The sequence below is a fragment of the Gossypium raimondii genome, chromosome 11 (genome assembly GCF_025698545.1).
Source record: "Gossypium raimondii isolate GPD5lz chromosome 11, ASM2569854v1, whole genome shotgun sequence".
In the NCBI taxonomy this organism is placed as follows: domain Eukaryota; kingdom Viridiplantae; phylum Streptophyta; class Magnoliopsida; order Malvales; family Malvaceae; genus Gossypium; species Gossypium raimondii.
In genome coordinates this window covers 9474657-9487687 of record NC_068575.1, presented here as the reverse complement: position 1 = coordinate 9487687, position 13031 = coordinate 9474657, and the positions used below count along the sequence as shown (strand labels likewise).

The following is a 13031-nucleotide window of genomic DNA, read 5'->3' as shown; positions in this document are numbered from 1 at the left end:
AGTGTATTGCTTGTGCTTGACAGTTGATTAATGAGAGTGAGGGCTAAGTTAAATCAGATTCTTTGTTTCTAATGGGGGATAAACTGCAAGGAAAAGAAAGGGTTCATTTCTTTAACTGAGGAACTATTAAGTTCCTTATATTGATCCAAAGGAAAGGATCTTGACATTTAAAGGGTTGAGTTTTAATAAACTGAATTCAATGCCATTACCCGTGGATAAATGCTCATGAAGGATTAATATGTTCTTAATGTTTCATTGAATCTGTGTGATGAAACCGTGTTTTAGTTCGTGGCATTGATTGGTGAATCAAAGATATATCAGGTTAAACATATTTATAGCCCACCTTCCTAAGAAAATAGAATAGAAAGCATAAAATTTTAGAAAGTCTAGATTGGTTTTAAACTAAATTTGAATAAAACTGAAATCACATTTCCTGACATACAGTCTCCATAAAAGAACCATTGGCTATTTGAATTAGCCAGCAATCATACATGGTTAAAGTTGCAAACTGTGGAATTAAAATGAAAATTCTAACATTTGCTTCAATTTTGTGAGCCACCCTTGATGCTTGATCTATCCGACAACGGCTTTTTAAGACCTGGTTATCTGATTTGTGACACAATCCAAGTGAGTCGAGGATTCACATGCTGGACAGTAGTAAAACCAGTGCCCTGGATTTCTTTCCTTCTTACAAGCTTCACAATAGCTTTTCTCGAAATAACTTTGTTCAAGGGAATCATAGGTAAGCCTGAGGGGATGCTTATCGTAGTCGTACGAAACAGTTTGTGGCAGCAACATGCAGCTGACATGCAAATTAAAGTTGCAATCGTAGCATCTGTAACTAATAGAATGGCCAAAACCACCACATCCAGAACATCTAAACTCATAATTGTAAGACAATGGCATCATTAGAAGATTGAGGGGATGTGCATGAGATTCATGGTTAACAATGATTGGTAAGAATTCACCTTCCATGTTGGTTTGAAACAGGCAATCATGACAACCATCCGAGAACTCTTTGCTTTTATATTCACATATTTTGCAGTTACTCTTTTTTGGGAACAGATATTCAGGTTCAGTTACCCTTAGATATTTAGGGCAGTTTTTCCCGACTTGTTCCAAGTTACCAGGATGCTCTCCACAGTCTTTATGGAATATGTATTCATCACATCCAAGAAAACATTGATAGTACGGACCTGAAATGGTTTTCTGACAGCGACTGCACTCCACTTTAGATTCAGCAGTTAGCTTATTTTTGAATATTAAGGGATGCAAGTGCCTGTAAGATCTTTTTCTGACCTTATCCAACTCATCTGAAACAAAATTTTCAGCATCAAAGGTTGGCTTTGTGGGATCAACAATGAGCCTTGGAACTCCTTCAATGTTGAAATCATTGCTTCCATCTTTTGGCAGGCACTGAATTATCACCAGAAAAGCACCTGCAGACTTGGCCTGTTTCTTTAAATTATCCAAGTGTTCTTTTTGAGAGAGTGGTGTGCTGATGATCACCCCGAGCTTCAACTCTTTCAGTTGGATTGAAGCAATTGAAAGAGCAATCTTGAAGGATATGTTGTCGAGACATTCAGAGTTTTGGAGAACTAGGGTGATTTCATCTTGGTCAATGACAGGGTATTTCAGGTGTTTGGCAAGCTCGTAGGCTACTGTTTTCCTTGTCTGGCCTTTCACTGCTAGGATTATTGGGGCATCCAGTTGTTCAACCTCTTGTTTTTCCATTTTCTTTCTGGTTTGTGTGCCTATGGAAAGAGATTAATTGCAACTGTGAGGCTAGGTTACTCGAATTCAGGGATGTGGGACTTGGGCATATATCAAAAGGACACGGTTACGTGAAGGAAAAATAAAAGTATCTGAGAAACATGGCTTCTGAAATTATGAATACTTGCTGTCCAAGGCCTCTGAGAATCTTTCTTTTCCCTTTTCTTTTACAACTTTAAATGAAATCCAAGGAAAAAGCAGAAAATAAATAATATGATTAATGTTAAATTCTATTCTTAACAGACAAAAAGGATTTGGAGGTAAAGTTGATTTTGATTTCAAAACAACAAAAAACTTTGTCAATTGCCATCTCACCGATTATACATCCTCCCTGGAACTTCTAAGAGGCTTCTGCCATTTTCCTGGAAGTTACTGCCTCGAAACTTCTAACAGCCCAAAGCTCCAATATGAAACAATGACCATGCCAATCAACTGATCTAGGCAAGTTCTTTTCAGTTTTTTATTTTTTTTATTTTTTATTTATTGCAATCCATTTCTCTTTGTATACACTAGAATCTAGTTCCTGCTTTTTTATCTTTTAATTTGTCCTTCTAGCAATACAGAAATTCATGAGAACAGAAAATAAAAAGCAATATATATATATATATATATTAAATCTATCATTGTAATGGGATTTGATTCTAAATGAACTTTTACAAGACAATAAATAGATGATGGGGGTTAGATTATGTTTAATTGGAACAGTTCAAATGAAATCCTAATTTAAAGTTCATGAATTTGTAAATGAGCCTTATCATATTTGTAATCGAAACTTCCAAGATGAAATCCCAAATTCTAATTGTTGGGATATACGCTTGGGAATTGGTCATGTACTTGGATTATATTTGGAGAAAGAACTTATCAAAATCTAGATTTTTTTTTCTTGCATTTGCCTGAAATACTCCTCAAGCACATGAAAACCATAGAAGTTTTTGGACAAAAAGGGTTTCATTAAAACTTTTTTTTGCCGCACCCAATAAAGGAAAATGAAAAAAACTGAATATTTATGTTTGGAACAAATAAAAGATGAGTTCATTGTATGTTTCCAAATATACTTATATCCAGTTAGTTTATTTCTGGTTGGAAATTCAACAGGAAACTTTCTTCTCTTACCGTATTTCAGAAAATTAATTTTGATAATTATAGAATACAGTTCCAGAGCTAATTACTGTAAGCATGTGAAAAATGTAAAAATGCAGGGGACGAGTGAAAAACAAAAGCTGCATACCATAGAAGAAAGAGGCATGAATAAGGAAGCAAGTGATTTTCCATCTCTGGCTCAGCTCTGAATTTTTGTGCAATTCAGCCGTTTTCAGCTTTTGGTTTGGCATTCACAAGAAAGGCACACAAATACTGAGAGTTGAGTTCCATGGCGTTTGAAACAATACATATTCTGATAACCAAACTAGAATTGGTTGCAAGTCATGAACCTAACTTTCCGGGTTTGAAAACCGATGTCATCAATAACAGAATTAAAGAGCTAAAACGTTTGCGGGAAATCATTGAAACTTCAAATAAAACAATTGATGATGAGTGGGACAACCTTCTGAAAGATACTTTTTCTTTGGAGGATGATATTGAGGTCCTTTTGGGCAGAACGGTGCTGCAGAGTCACAAAGTCTGGAGAAAGAGGCGTACTTCCAGCAGCTTCTCGAGTGACGGGTCTTTAAGTAACAAGATTGAGCAACTGACAAAGGGAATAAGGTCTTACAGCAAAAAAATTCAATCAAGTCCATTAAGTGACTCTGGAGTTCCAGCAGTAGTTTTGAATCCGCCAGCAAAGCCATCTACTGACTTGGAAGATCTGCAAGTCTCAACTGACAATGAGACTGTTTCATCAATTGCATCTACGATTGTTCTCACAGATCTTGAAAAGAATTTAAGTCAACAAGTACTCAGCCGGCTTACTTTGCAATATCTCCTTTTAACAGTTAATGGGGCATACCTTGGTAAGGCGATTCTTCTGTGGAGAGTCTACAATGCAGATGATATCAAAAGGCATTTCCAGTGTCGAGCTTGGATTCGTGTCTCTGAAGAGATTGGACAAAGAGAGATATCACTTACCATTCTAAAACAGGTTACTGATGGCCAAGAGGAAGAGCAGCTACCCCTTCAGTCACCGCAGCGGACCCTCCATGATTTCTTATTTTCAAAGAGGTATTTGATAGTTTTATATGGTGTCCAAACAGCTGAGTTTTGGAACAACATCAAAGCAGCCTTCCCATACTCATTGAATGGTAGCAAGGTGATCACTGTTGTTCAGAATGAAAATGTTGCAAGGAAAATTAATTCATGGATAGGAGGGAGACACTATTTCCCCAACTTAAAAAAGCTGAAGGGGCAATTAATAGATGGATTGCCTCAATCTTCAACTTATTTGGAGGAGGAACGTGGTATGACTGGTGTGAAGGCTGCAATTGACAAGTTGACACAATCGATTCTGAATCCGCTCATTTTGCTTTTCCTCATTTCAATCAAGGGTACAGTAGGTTCTGGCAGGAGAACCTTGTTATGGCCAATCTACAATGCAAAAGACATTAAACAGCGCTTTCAATGCCGTGCTTGGGTTCATGTTCCTCAGGAGTATCACGAAATAGACATTCTGACTGACATATTTGAGCAAGTCACAAGTGTCAAGTTGAAAGAAAGGCTGACTGTGGAGTTACTACGAAAAAGGCTTCACAATTTCTTAGCTCAAAAGAGGTACCTTGTGGTTTTATGTGACGTATGGATGAGTAAAATTTGGTGCAGTTTCCAAATTTCCCTTCCAAATTCGTTGAATGGTAGCCGGGTAATTTTTACTCTAAGTGAAGGTGAAGCTAACTCTGGAATAATGAGAAAGTTTCCACACTTAGAAGATGTGCTAAAAGATTTTTCAGATCAAACAGTTGTAGAGAACTGCAATAAGCTTTCTGATGGTAAGGATGAAAAGTCAAGCATTGTTGGTTTGGCTGATAAAAGAAGGGAATTAGCAGAACTAACACTCAACAGCTACAAGTTGCATTTTCTAATTTCAGTGTTAGGGGTGGCAGGCTCAGGCAAAACAGCCCTTGTCTGGACGATTTATGACAGTGTAGCAAGTAAGAGGCACTTTGAATGTCGAGCTTGGGTTAATGTTCCCCTGAAGTTGGATGAATTCAATGAGAGACAGCTATTAATTGACTTACTGGGACAGCTTAGAAATGCCAAGCAAAAAGAGAGCTTGACTCTTGAGAAGTTGAGGGAAAGGCTTCAGCTTTTCTTAACCTGGAAGAGATTCTTGATAGTTTTGGATGATGTCCCTACACCAGATGTTTGGGAGAGACTTAATCATGTCTTTCCCAATTTATCAAATGGCAGCAGGGTGATAATCACTACTCGTAATGCATATCTAGCATACCATATCAACCCAGAGACTGTAGTTCTGCAACTACGGCCCTTAACTGATGATGAAAGCTGGGAATTGTTCTTGAACAAAGTAAAGAATATGCAGGGAGATATTAACCTAAAGGAGAAGATCTTGCAAATATGCCATGGCCTACCTCTTCGAATTGTCCTGCTTGGAGGTTTGTTATCTAGGAAGGATAATTATGTTGAATGGACAAGTGTGATCAATCATCCCATTCCTAAATTGGAAAAGAAAAAGAAGGTAAGAACTGAAGATCAAATGAACCCATCTGGCAAATCAGCTTCCTTATATACCAAGCAAAAACATGAGAAGAAAGCAATAATGATAGATCCTAAAACAGCTACTACAGATGGCAAAGATTTTCCAAATCAGTCCAAGCAAAAAGAAGAAAAGAGGACTTTGCAGAAGGAGGCAACTTCTGTCGGTGATCTCTCAAACTCAGATATTGTGGCTTTAGCCTACCAGGATTTAGCTCCAGCTTTGGGATGCTGTCTTCTTTACTTGGGTCTTTTTCCCAAGTCGTATGAGATTCCTCTTAGAAGGTTGTATCAACTTTGGCTTGCTGAGGGGTTTGTGACAGCAACAGACCAAGTGAAAACTCCTCCTGAAAAGCTAGTGGAAGAATATTTTGAAGAACTCAAGTGTAGAAACATGATTGAGGTTACAAAACACAAGTTAGATGGAAGGCCCAAGGCCTGTCGTGTGCCAAATACCATATACAATGATCTGTTTCTAGATACAGAGAAAGTTGGGTTTTTTCACTTCTCCAACAGTTCAGGTATATGTGGATCACCGTGGTTTAACATCCGACGGCTTTCAGAAGACTCAGATATTTCCTCCCACTCCAAACACTTAGAAACCCGAGTTCAACGACTGCGTTCTTATATTTCTTTCTATGGAAAAAGAAGAGATGCACCTACATATGGAGTAAATGAGCTTCTTAGCAAGGTTGTTGATAAAGGCTTTGGAATGCTTGTAGTGCTTGATCTAGAAGGTGTTTACAAACCAGTGCTTTCTGATACACTGGGCAAACTACCATATCTAAAGTATTTGGGGTTGAGGCGAACACTTTTGGATGATGTCCCACAGTCAGTTGGTGACCTGCATCACCTGGAGACTTTAGACATAAAGCACACTTTCATAACCAAGTTGCCTAGTACCATCTGGAAGGCAAAGAAACTTCAGCATTTATATATGAGTGATATTGATGTTGATTTGTCCTCTCTAAAGCCATTTTCTAGTGGTTCATTGAACAATCTTAAGATTTTGTGTGGGTTGGTGATTAAAAATGCGAGTCCCAAGAGAAACTGGATGAAGAGTTTGGTTGATCTGAGGAAATTGAAGTTAACATGCAATGAAGCATCACATGAAGTCATAGGTCCCTGGATCACTCTTATGGAAAAGCTTCAATCCTTGAAATTGAGATTAATAGATAAATTCAATAAACCTTTAGACCTCATAGTAGAGGACCTGCAGAAATGGCATCAGATGGGACTATCACAACTTTATTTGCTTGGAAAACTTCCAAAGCAAATTGGTTTTCCCGAGAATCTTGAAATACTGACACTGTCAATGACACATCTGTCAGAAGACCCAATGAAAAAGCTTGGGGAGCTGAAGCGGTTGAAGGTCCTTAGGCTTTATGCTCAATCCTTCTTGGGGACAAAGATGACTTGTGATCCACCAGGATTTCCTCAACTTAGGGTCTTAAAGTTGTGGATGTTATATAAACTGAAATGCTGGACTGTGAAGGAACGAGCCATGCCGAAGTTAAGAGAAGTAGAGATCAGAAGCTGCAAAAATCTTAAAAAGCCTGATGGGTTGGAAAATCTGGCAGCCTTGGAGGAACTGGCCCTCACAAATATGAAAGAAGACTTTATAGCAGATGTAGAAAGAAGCATGGATAGCAAAGTAACAATCATGAAAAACTTCTACTTTTCTCCTGGATGGGTGAGTTAAATTCCTCTCAATTCCTATCTCCATCCTTTTCATTTTTATGTCTCTTCACATCTCTTTCTTTTCTTTGCAGGAACAATAAATATTGTAGGAGAGACAATTGGTTCAGGTTGCAACGCAGTCTTTCCAAGTGATACATAGTTTATGGCATCTTCCTGAGATAACGGCTTGTCTTGTTTCTTCCAAATTGTAGTCCAACCCCTCAGCAACAATAACTCTTGTTGTACTAAAATTATTTCTATTGTTCTCTCTTAAAAGACCTTTTTCACCACCCATTTACAGATATACGTTTGACTTGATTTTAGTGTCCAGAGATATATATGATATATGTTTTAATTAGATACAACGCAGTTGTTGAAACACCCGAAGCAAACAAGCTAGAGAAATGTCAGATTTGCTATTCTGAGATATGATGCTTAAGAAAGAGCCTGTCAGAGAATAGCGAATAAAAGGAATAATGTTAATAAGAATACTGAAACTGTGATTTAAGGTTCAAAGTCGTTCAATCCATTTATACTTAAATTTTGTGTAGCATACGATAATTAATACTATTGAGTAATAAATTGCTCGTGTCTTATTGATATGAATATTCAAGTATTTATACATGTTATTATAGGTACTATTATAGCCCATGATAGGCCCCCTCTATTGTCTTGACTCCGCTGCCTCCAGTACTGACATTCTCTGTCCCTAGTACTGACATTATTTGCGAACTCTAGGTCTGTTGGGTAAGTGTCTACGGAGCAAGCGATCCTTTTTGCTCATGGGATTGACATTCTGGGCAAGCTTTGTACTTATTGGACACGTGTTTGAGTAGCTTGCGGAGCACGTGACCATTTTTGCGAGTTCTTTAGGTATATGTGAAGTGAGGCTGCGACTTTCCCTAGGTTCTTGTGAGTTGGGTTTGTAACCTTATCTTGTGAGTTGGTTCCACGGGTTACACCTAGGATCTTGCCCTGTGAGCTCACGTAAGGTTCTTGCGAGCTGGATCCTCAACCTCGCCTTGCGAGTTGGTTCGCCTTGTCGTCTTCTTGTGGTCGGGTCATGGTTTGGAGGCTCGGATCTTTTCTAGGATTCGGGTCTCAGGTTATTGACCTATAACAATCTACTCCCTCCCTAAATGGGCCTAAGGGGTGTTATAAAGTGACGCTCCTTAGGTCCATCACATTAGGATTAAATGCAGCTTGCTGGGTACGCTGAGAGCTGTGACGCACAATGATCGCTCTGTTACGTGTGCGAGGGATTCTCACGTATGCGTATTTGATCGTTGAAAATTGAACTGTTTCCATCTATTCACATTTGGGCCGTTGATTTCCTTTGGTTATACGAATTGTCTAAAATGCGGGAAAGGAACTTCTTCCTTAATAGGATATCTTGCATAACCCTAAATCCTTCGTTCTTAGCGATTTTTTTGCAAACAAAACAGAGGTAATTTTTAGAAACCTTGCTTTTTTCTTTTAAAATTTTTGTTTTCTTCTTTTATTGATAGTATGGTGAGGACGAGAGGAGCTGACAATCGCATCGTCCCAGTCTATCTGTCATCTCCGATTCTGGTAAAAGGTCAGATCCTGTTGATGTTATTGTCACTTTTGCTGGAACTCCGAGTCCTTGTAATTTTCAGGGACGAGCTCGCCATTTATTCCCCTTGTTCGCTTGCTGATCGCCGTTGACGAAGATACCCCTCTACTTGTCTTTTGAGGCTTTTAGTCTGTGCTTGTCATTGAGGAAGTACCAGTCGGAGTTAGTGGGAGTTCATATCTATGGCATGGGGACTTAAACTCACAAACACCCTTGACATTGAGTCTTTCCTCATCTATGGGATTCTTATTATCCGAGGCCAACATGGTTGGATTGATGTATGAAGAAGCCTGTCAGAAGAAGCTCACAGAGATTAAGACGGAGTTGGTGAGAGTTTGCGAGCAACGCAATAAGATGATAGAGGAAAACGAGATTATCAATAAGCAAAATAAAGATCTCACGGAGTGTCTGGCAATTGTGGAGGCTAAAGCTGATGGGTTAGAACTTGAGTTGATCACTGAGAAAGAAAGCAAAGAAACTTTGCAGGCTGAGCTGGATGGGACTGTAGAAGAGCACGCATTAGAAAATGATAAGATTATCGGGAGTGCCGTGATCAAATGGATAGTACGATCAGGGAACAACTTCGGGTCCTGGAGGATTTTAAGAAAAAGACAGTTAAGAATGTTGTAAAATCTATTTTGAAGTTGTAGATGAACATACTACTCCATGCCCAGGTTGCTGTTAGTCCTTTCGGTATTTGTAAAGTGGATCTCAATGCTCTCGCGGGGGTGGATATAAGCGAGTTAGGTTTTGATGTGTTATGCCCCTTGGGTGTTGCATGAGATTCCTTTGTGTCGAGTTGGAAGAGCTCTTCGGATTTTTACAAAGAAGGAGCCAACTGTGAATGAGGATGTGGCCCCTACTACTTTGAACAACAACGTTGCCCTTTCTGATGATGCAGACCAAGGTGCAGATGTAACGGATAGGGATAATATGCCTTAGTTTTGTTCAGTACTCAGTACTCTGTTATTTTCAATGAAATGAGAATATGTTTTATTTTGTAGTAATTGTTTTTGTTTTTTTGTGAGTTTAATCACATTTATCGCACAACTATACTGTTATTCGTAAAGGCTTTGAGAATATTCGAAGGTCGCTAGTTGTGAACTGTTCGAGGCATACGAAAATTTTGAAAGATAACACAGCTAGGGATGTTAATTCGCGAGCTATTTCATACTTAAAAAAATTTTAAAAGGTAACACCCCTTACCCGTATTCGACGCTGGAATAGGGTACAAGGCATTACCGAAACATACACTTGTAAACGTATTAAATCGAGTCATAAAATTTCATCCAAATTAAAACTCTTCAAATTTTTATCATGCTTTTATAATTCTTCACAATGTATCTTCAAAATATTATATTCATAATAACTAGGGCCTACGAGACCCGATACATATTCATGTAATTCACAAATCTTAACAATTCAATGCTTCATTTTCATTTCATTAAATTCACAAATTCTCATGTTCACAATTCAAATCAATTTCACCAGAATGGAAATTTTTATTTAATTCACATATAATCGATATCATTAAACTCAATACTAATACGTATTTACCATTTAACTCAACGTTTATCGATTATGATCGAACATGTGACTGATTTATACACAATTCATTCATATATTTTCAGAATTTTATTTTATTTCATTCCATTCCATTCCATAGAATTTCATTTCATCAAGCATTCATGTTTATAACTAATCAAAATCAAAACATTAATGAGCTAACGTTGGCCAATTTAACTTATACATGTCATTATAATCAGAATCAAATCATCCAAATAACACTCACTTTAATTAAAATTATACGAATATAGTTCATACGAACTTACAAAGCTAAATTGCGTAAATACCAAAATTTAGGAACATTTTAGAAATTTTCTATTTTCTCAATTTCCACCCAATCTTGATCTAAATTAATATTTATTCAATTTACTACTTTAAATAATAAAAAATTCATTTTATGCAATTTGGTCACTTTTTGACATTTTACAAATTTACCCTTAAATTTTCACTTTTGTTCAATTTAGTCCTGAAACATATAATTGGTCATTTTAATAAAAAAACTCATGCTAGTTGAACAATCATATATTTTCCTCCTCCTCCTCTCCATTCCACATCCTTATATATATATATATATATATATATATATATATATAACATGCTTATATGTAACATTATCTATAATTTCACATTTATTTATATTCATTCAAAGCTGTCCACTTGAGTCATAGTCACTAAATTATTTATATCTTGAGCTACAGAACTCCAAATTGAGATCCGTTAATTTTATATGAAACTAGACTCACATATATTATTACCATAAAATTTTCATAATTTTTGGTTCATCCAAATAGTACAGTTTATTCTTAAAATTTCCCCTGTTTCACTGTCTGACTGTTCCGACCACTCTTCACTAAAAATGAATTATCTAATTGTACAGAATTTTAATGATGTTTATGTTTGTTTCTTTTGAAAATAGACTCATCAAGGATTCTAAAATATAAATTTTATCCCATAATTATTTTTTTTACAATTTTTAATGATTTTCCAAAGTCAGAACAGGGGAACCCGAATTCATTCTGACCTTGTCTCACAAAATTCATTATATCTCATGATTTAAAATTATATTGCTTACACCGTTTCTTCTATGAGAAATTAGACTCAATAATATTTAATTTCACGTTTTATTCATCTTCTAATTGGATTTCCACAATTTATGGTGATTTTTCAAAGTTAACCTACTGCTGCTGTCCAAAACTGTTTTAGTGCAAAATATTGATTACTAAGTCTATAACACTCTTATTTTCCTTCTCTACACTATTTCTCAACACATTCTCTTATTTTCTCTTCACTAACATATCAAGAACATATAACCTTATATAATAAAACCCTACATTAACATCAATCTCATACTTTTTCGATAATATCAAACTCAAAAATATATTGAAATCATGATGTTCTTACCTTGCTCAATTGACTTCAATATTTAACTTGATTTTCTCTCTCCTCCAGCCTCTATTTCTTGAATCTAACTTGATATTCTATCTCCCCATAGTCTCCTTGTCAATTTTCTCTCTTGGTGGCTGTGGAAATTTCTTTGACTTCTAAGTGAAAATGGTGGATTTTTGGTGAAAGGACTAAATTGTAAAGAAAACAAAACTTTCTTTCCTTTTTCTCTCTTCTCACGTTGGTTGCATGGAAGAAGAAGATGATGGGTCGATTCCTTTTCATCTTTCTTTCCACATATATATACTAAATAAATTAATAATAAAATAATAAAATATTATTTAAAAATTAAATTAAAATATTAATAAACTAATAATTAATTAATTAATTAATCTAAAATATCACCAATATCATCATTGCCTTCTAGATTTCTCTCTCTTCTAATTGACCATTTTGCCCTTTATGTTCTTTTAAAATCCCATCATTGAGTCATCACTTAATTTGGTAAAATTACAATTTAGTCCCTCATAATTCCTTCATCTATTCAATTTGGTCCCAATTCATCCATCTTCCTTAGTTTCTAGATTATTCCACCCTTAAAATATTTACACTATTGGTCCTTCAACTTTTTCATATTTACACTTTAACCTCTCAAATTTTGAGTATTTACTCTTGGGTAACAAAACCTTTCTCACTTTTGCAATTTAATCCTTTCTTGGATTAATATGTCATAATATACTTTCCAATGTTGACATAACTCAATTATCCTTTTTATCACTTTATTTCCTTATTTTACCATATCAGTATTTTCATACAACCTTCCTATCATAATGCAACCCATGTCATAATTTTAAAATAAAATTTTCCTTGTCAGATTTGTGGTCTCGAAACCACTGTTCCATCTAGCCCCAAAATCGGGTTGTTACATAACATAATTGGGGATTTTAATCTATGAGCTATTTCATACTTAAGAAAATTTTAAAAGATAACACAACTAGGGATTTTAATCCATGAGCTATTTCATACTTAAGAAAATTTTGAAAGATAACACAGTTAGGGCTTTTCAACTTTCACTAACTATGTTGGAGGCTAACACTCTTCGCCTGCTAGCCTTAATACAATAGCTGGGAGTTTTGCTTCTGCTAACTGTGTTGGAGGCTGCGACTTTTCACCTGCAAGCTTTGATATGATAGCTGAGAGCATTGCTCTCGCTAATTGTGTTGGAGGCTGCGACTCTTCGCCTGCGAGCCTTGATATGACACAACTACTATTTAGGAAGATTTTTCATTCATAGGATAAGGAGTTATGCATAGTATTTTTTAAGATTACAAGCATTCAAGTTCACGGTACCACTATGCCGATCATTCTTGCTAGTTTATATGCTATA

At 36.2% G+C, this 13031-nt stretch overlaps 2 protein-coding genes across 2 annotated transcripts; one reads left to right on the top strand and one right to left on the bottom strand.

Annotated features, from left to right (window-relative positions):
- Nucleotides 1-407: 407 nt before the first annotated feature.
- Nucleotides 408-1864, bottom strand: LOC128034953 (uncharacterized). The gene is made up of 2 exons (XM_052624516.1): nt 969-1864; nt 408-877 (listed from the first exon to the last, which is right to left on the bottom strand). Exons 1-2 carry the CDS (start codon nt 1732-1734, stop codon nt 603-605), a joined length of 1041 nt encoding a protein of 346 aa, XP_052480476.1. The 5' UTR covers nt 1735-1864; the 3' UTR covers nt 408-602.
- A 624-nt stretch (nt 1865-2488) lies between these two features.
- Nucleotides 2489-7416, top strand: LOC105804773 (putative disease resistance protein At1g59780). Its single transcript, XM_012637524.2, has 2 exons — nt 2489-7111; nt 7191-7416. The coding sequence occupies exons 1-2, from the start codon at nt 3143-3145 to the stop codon at nt 7197-7199; spliced, it is 3978 nt and encodes a 1325-aa protein (XP_012492978.1). The 5' UTR covers nt 2489-3142; the 3' UTR covers nt 7200-7416.
- Nucleotides 7417-13031: the final 5615 nt, after the last annotated feature.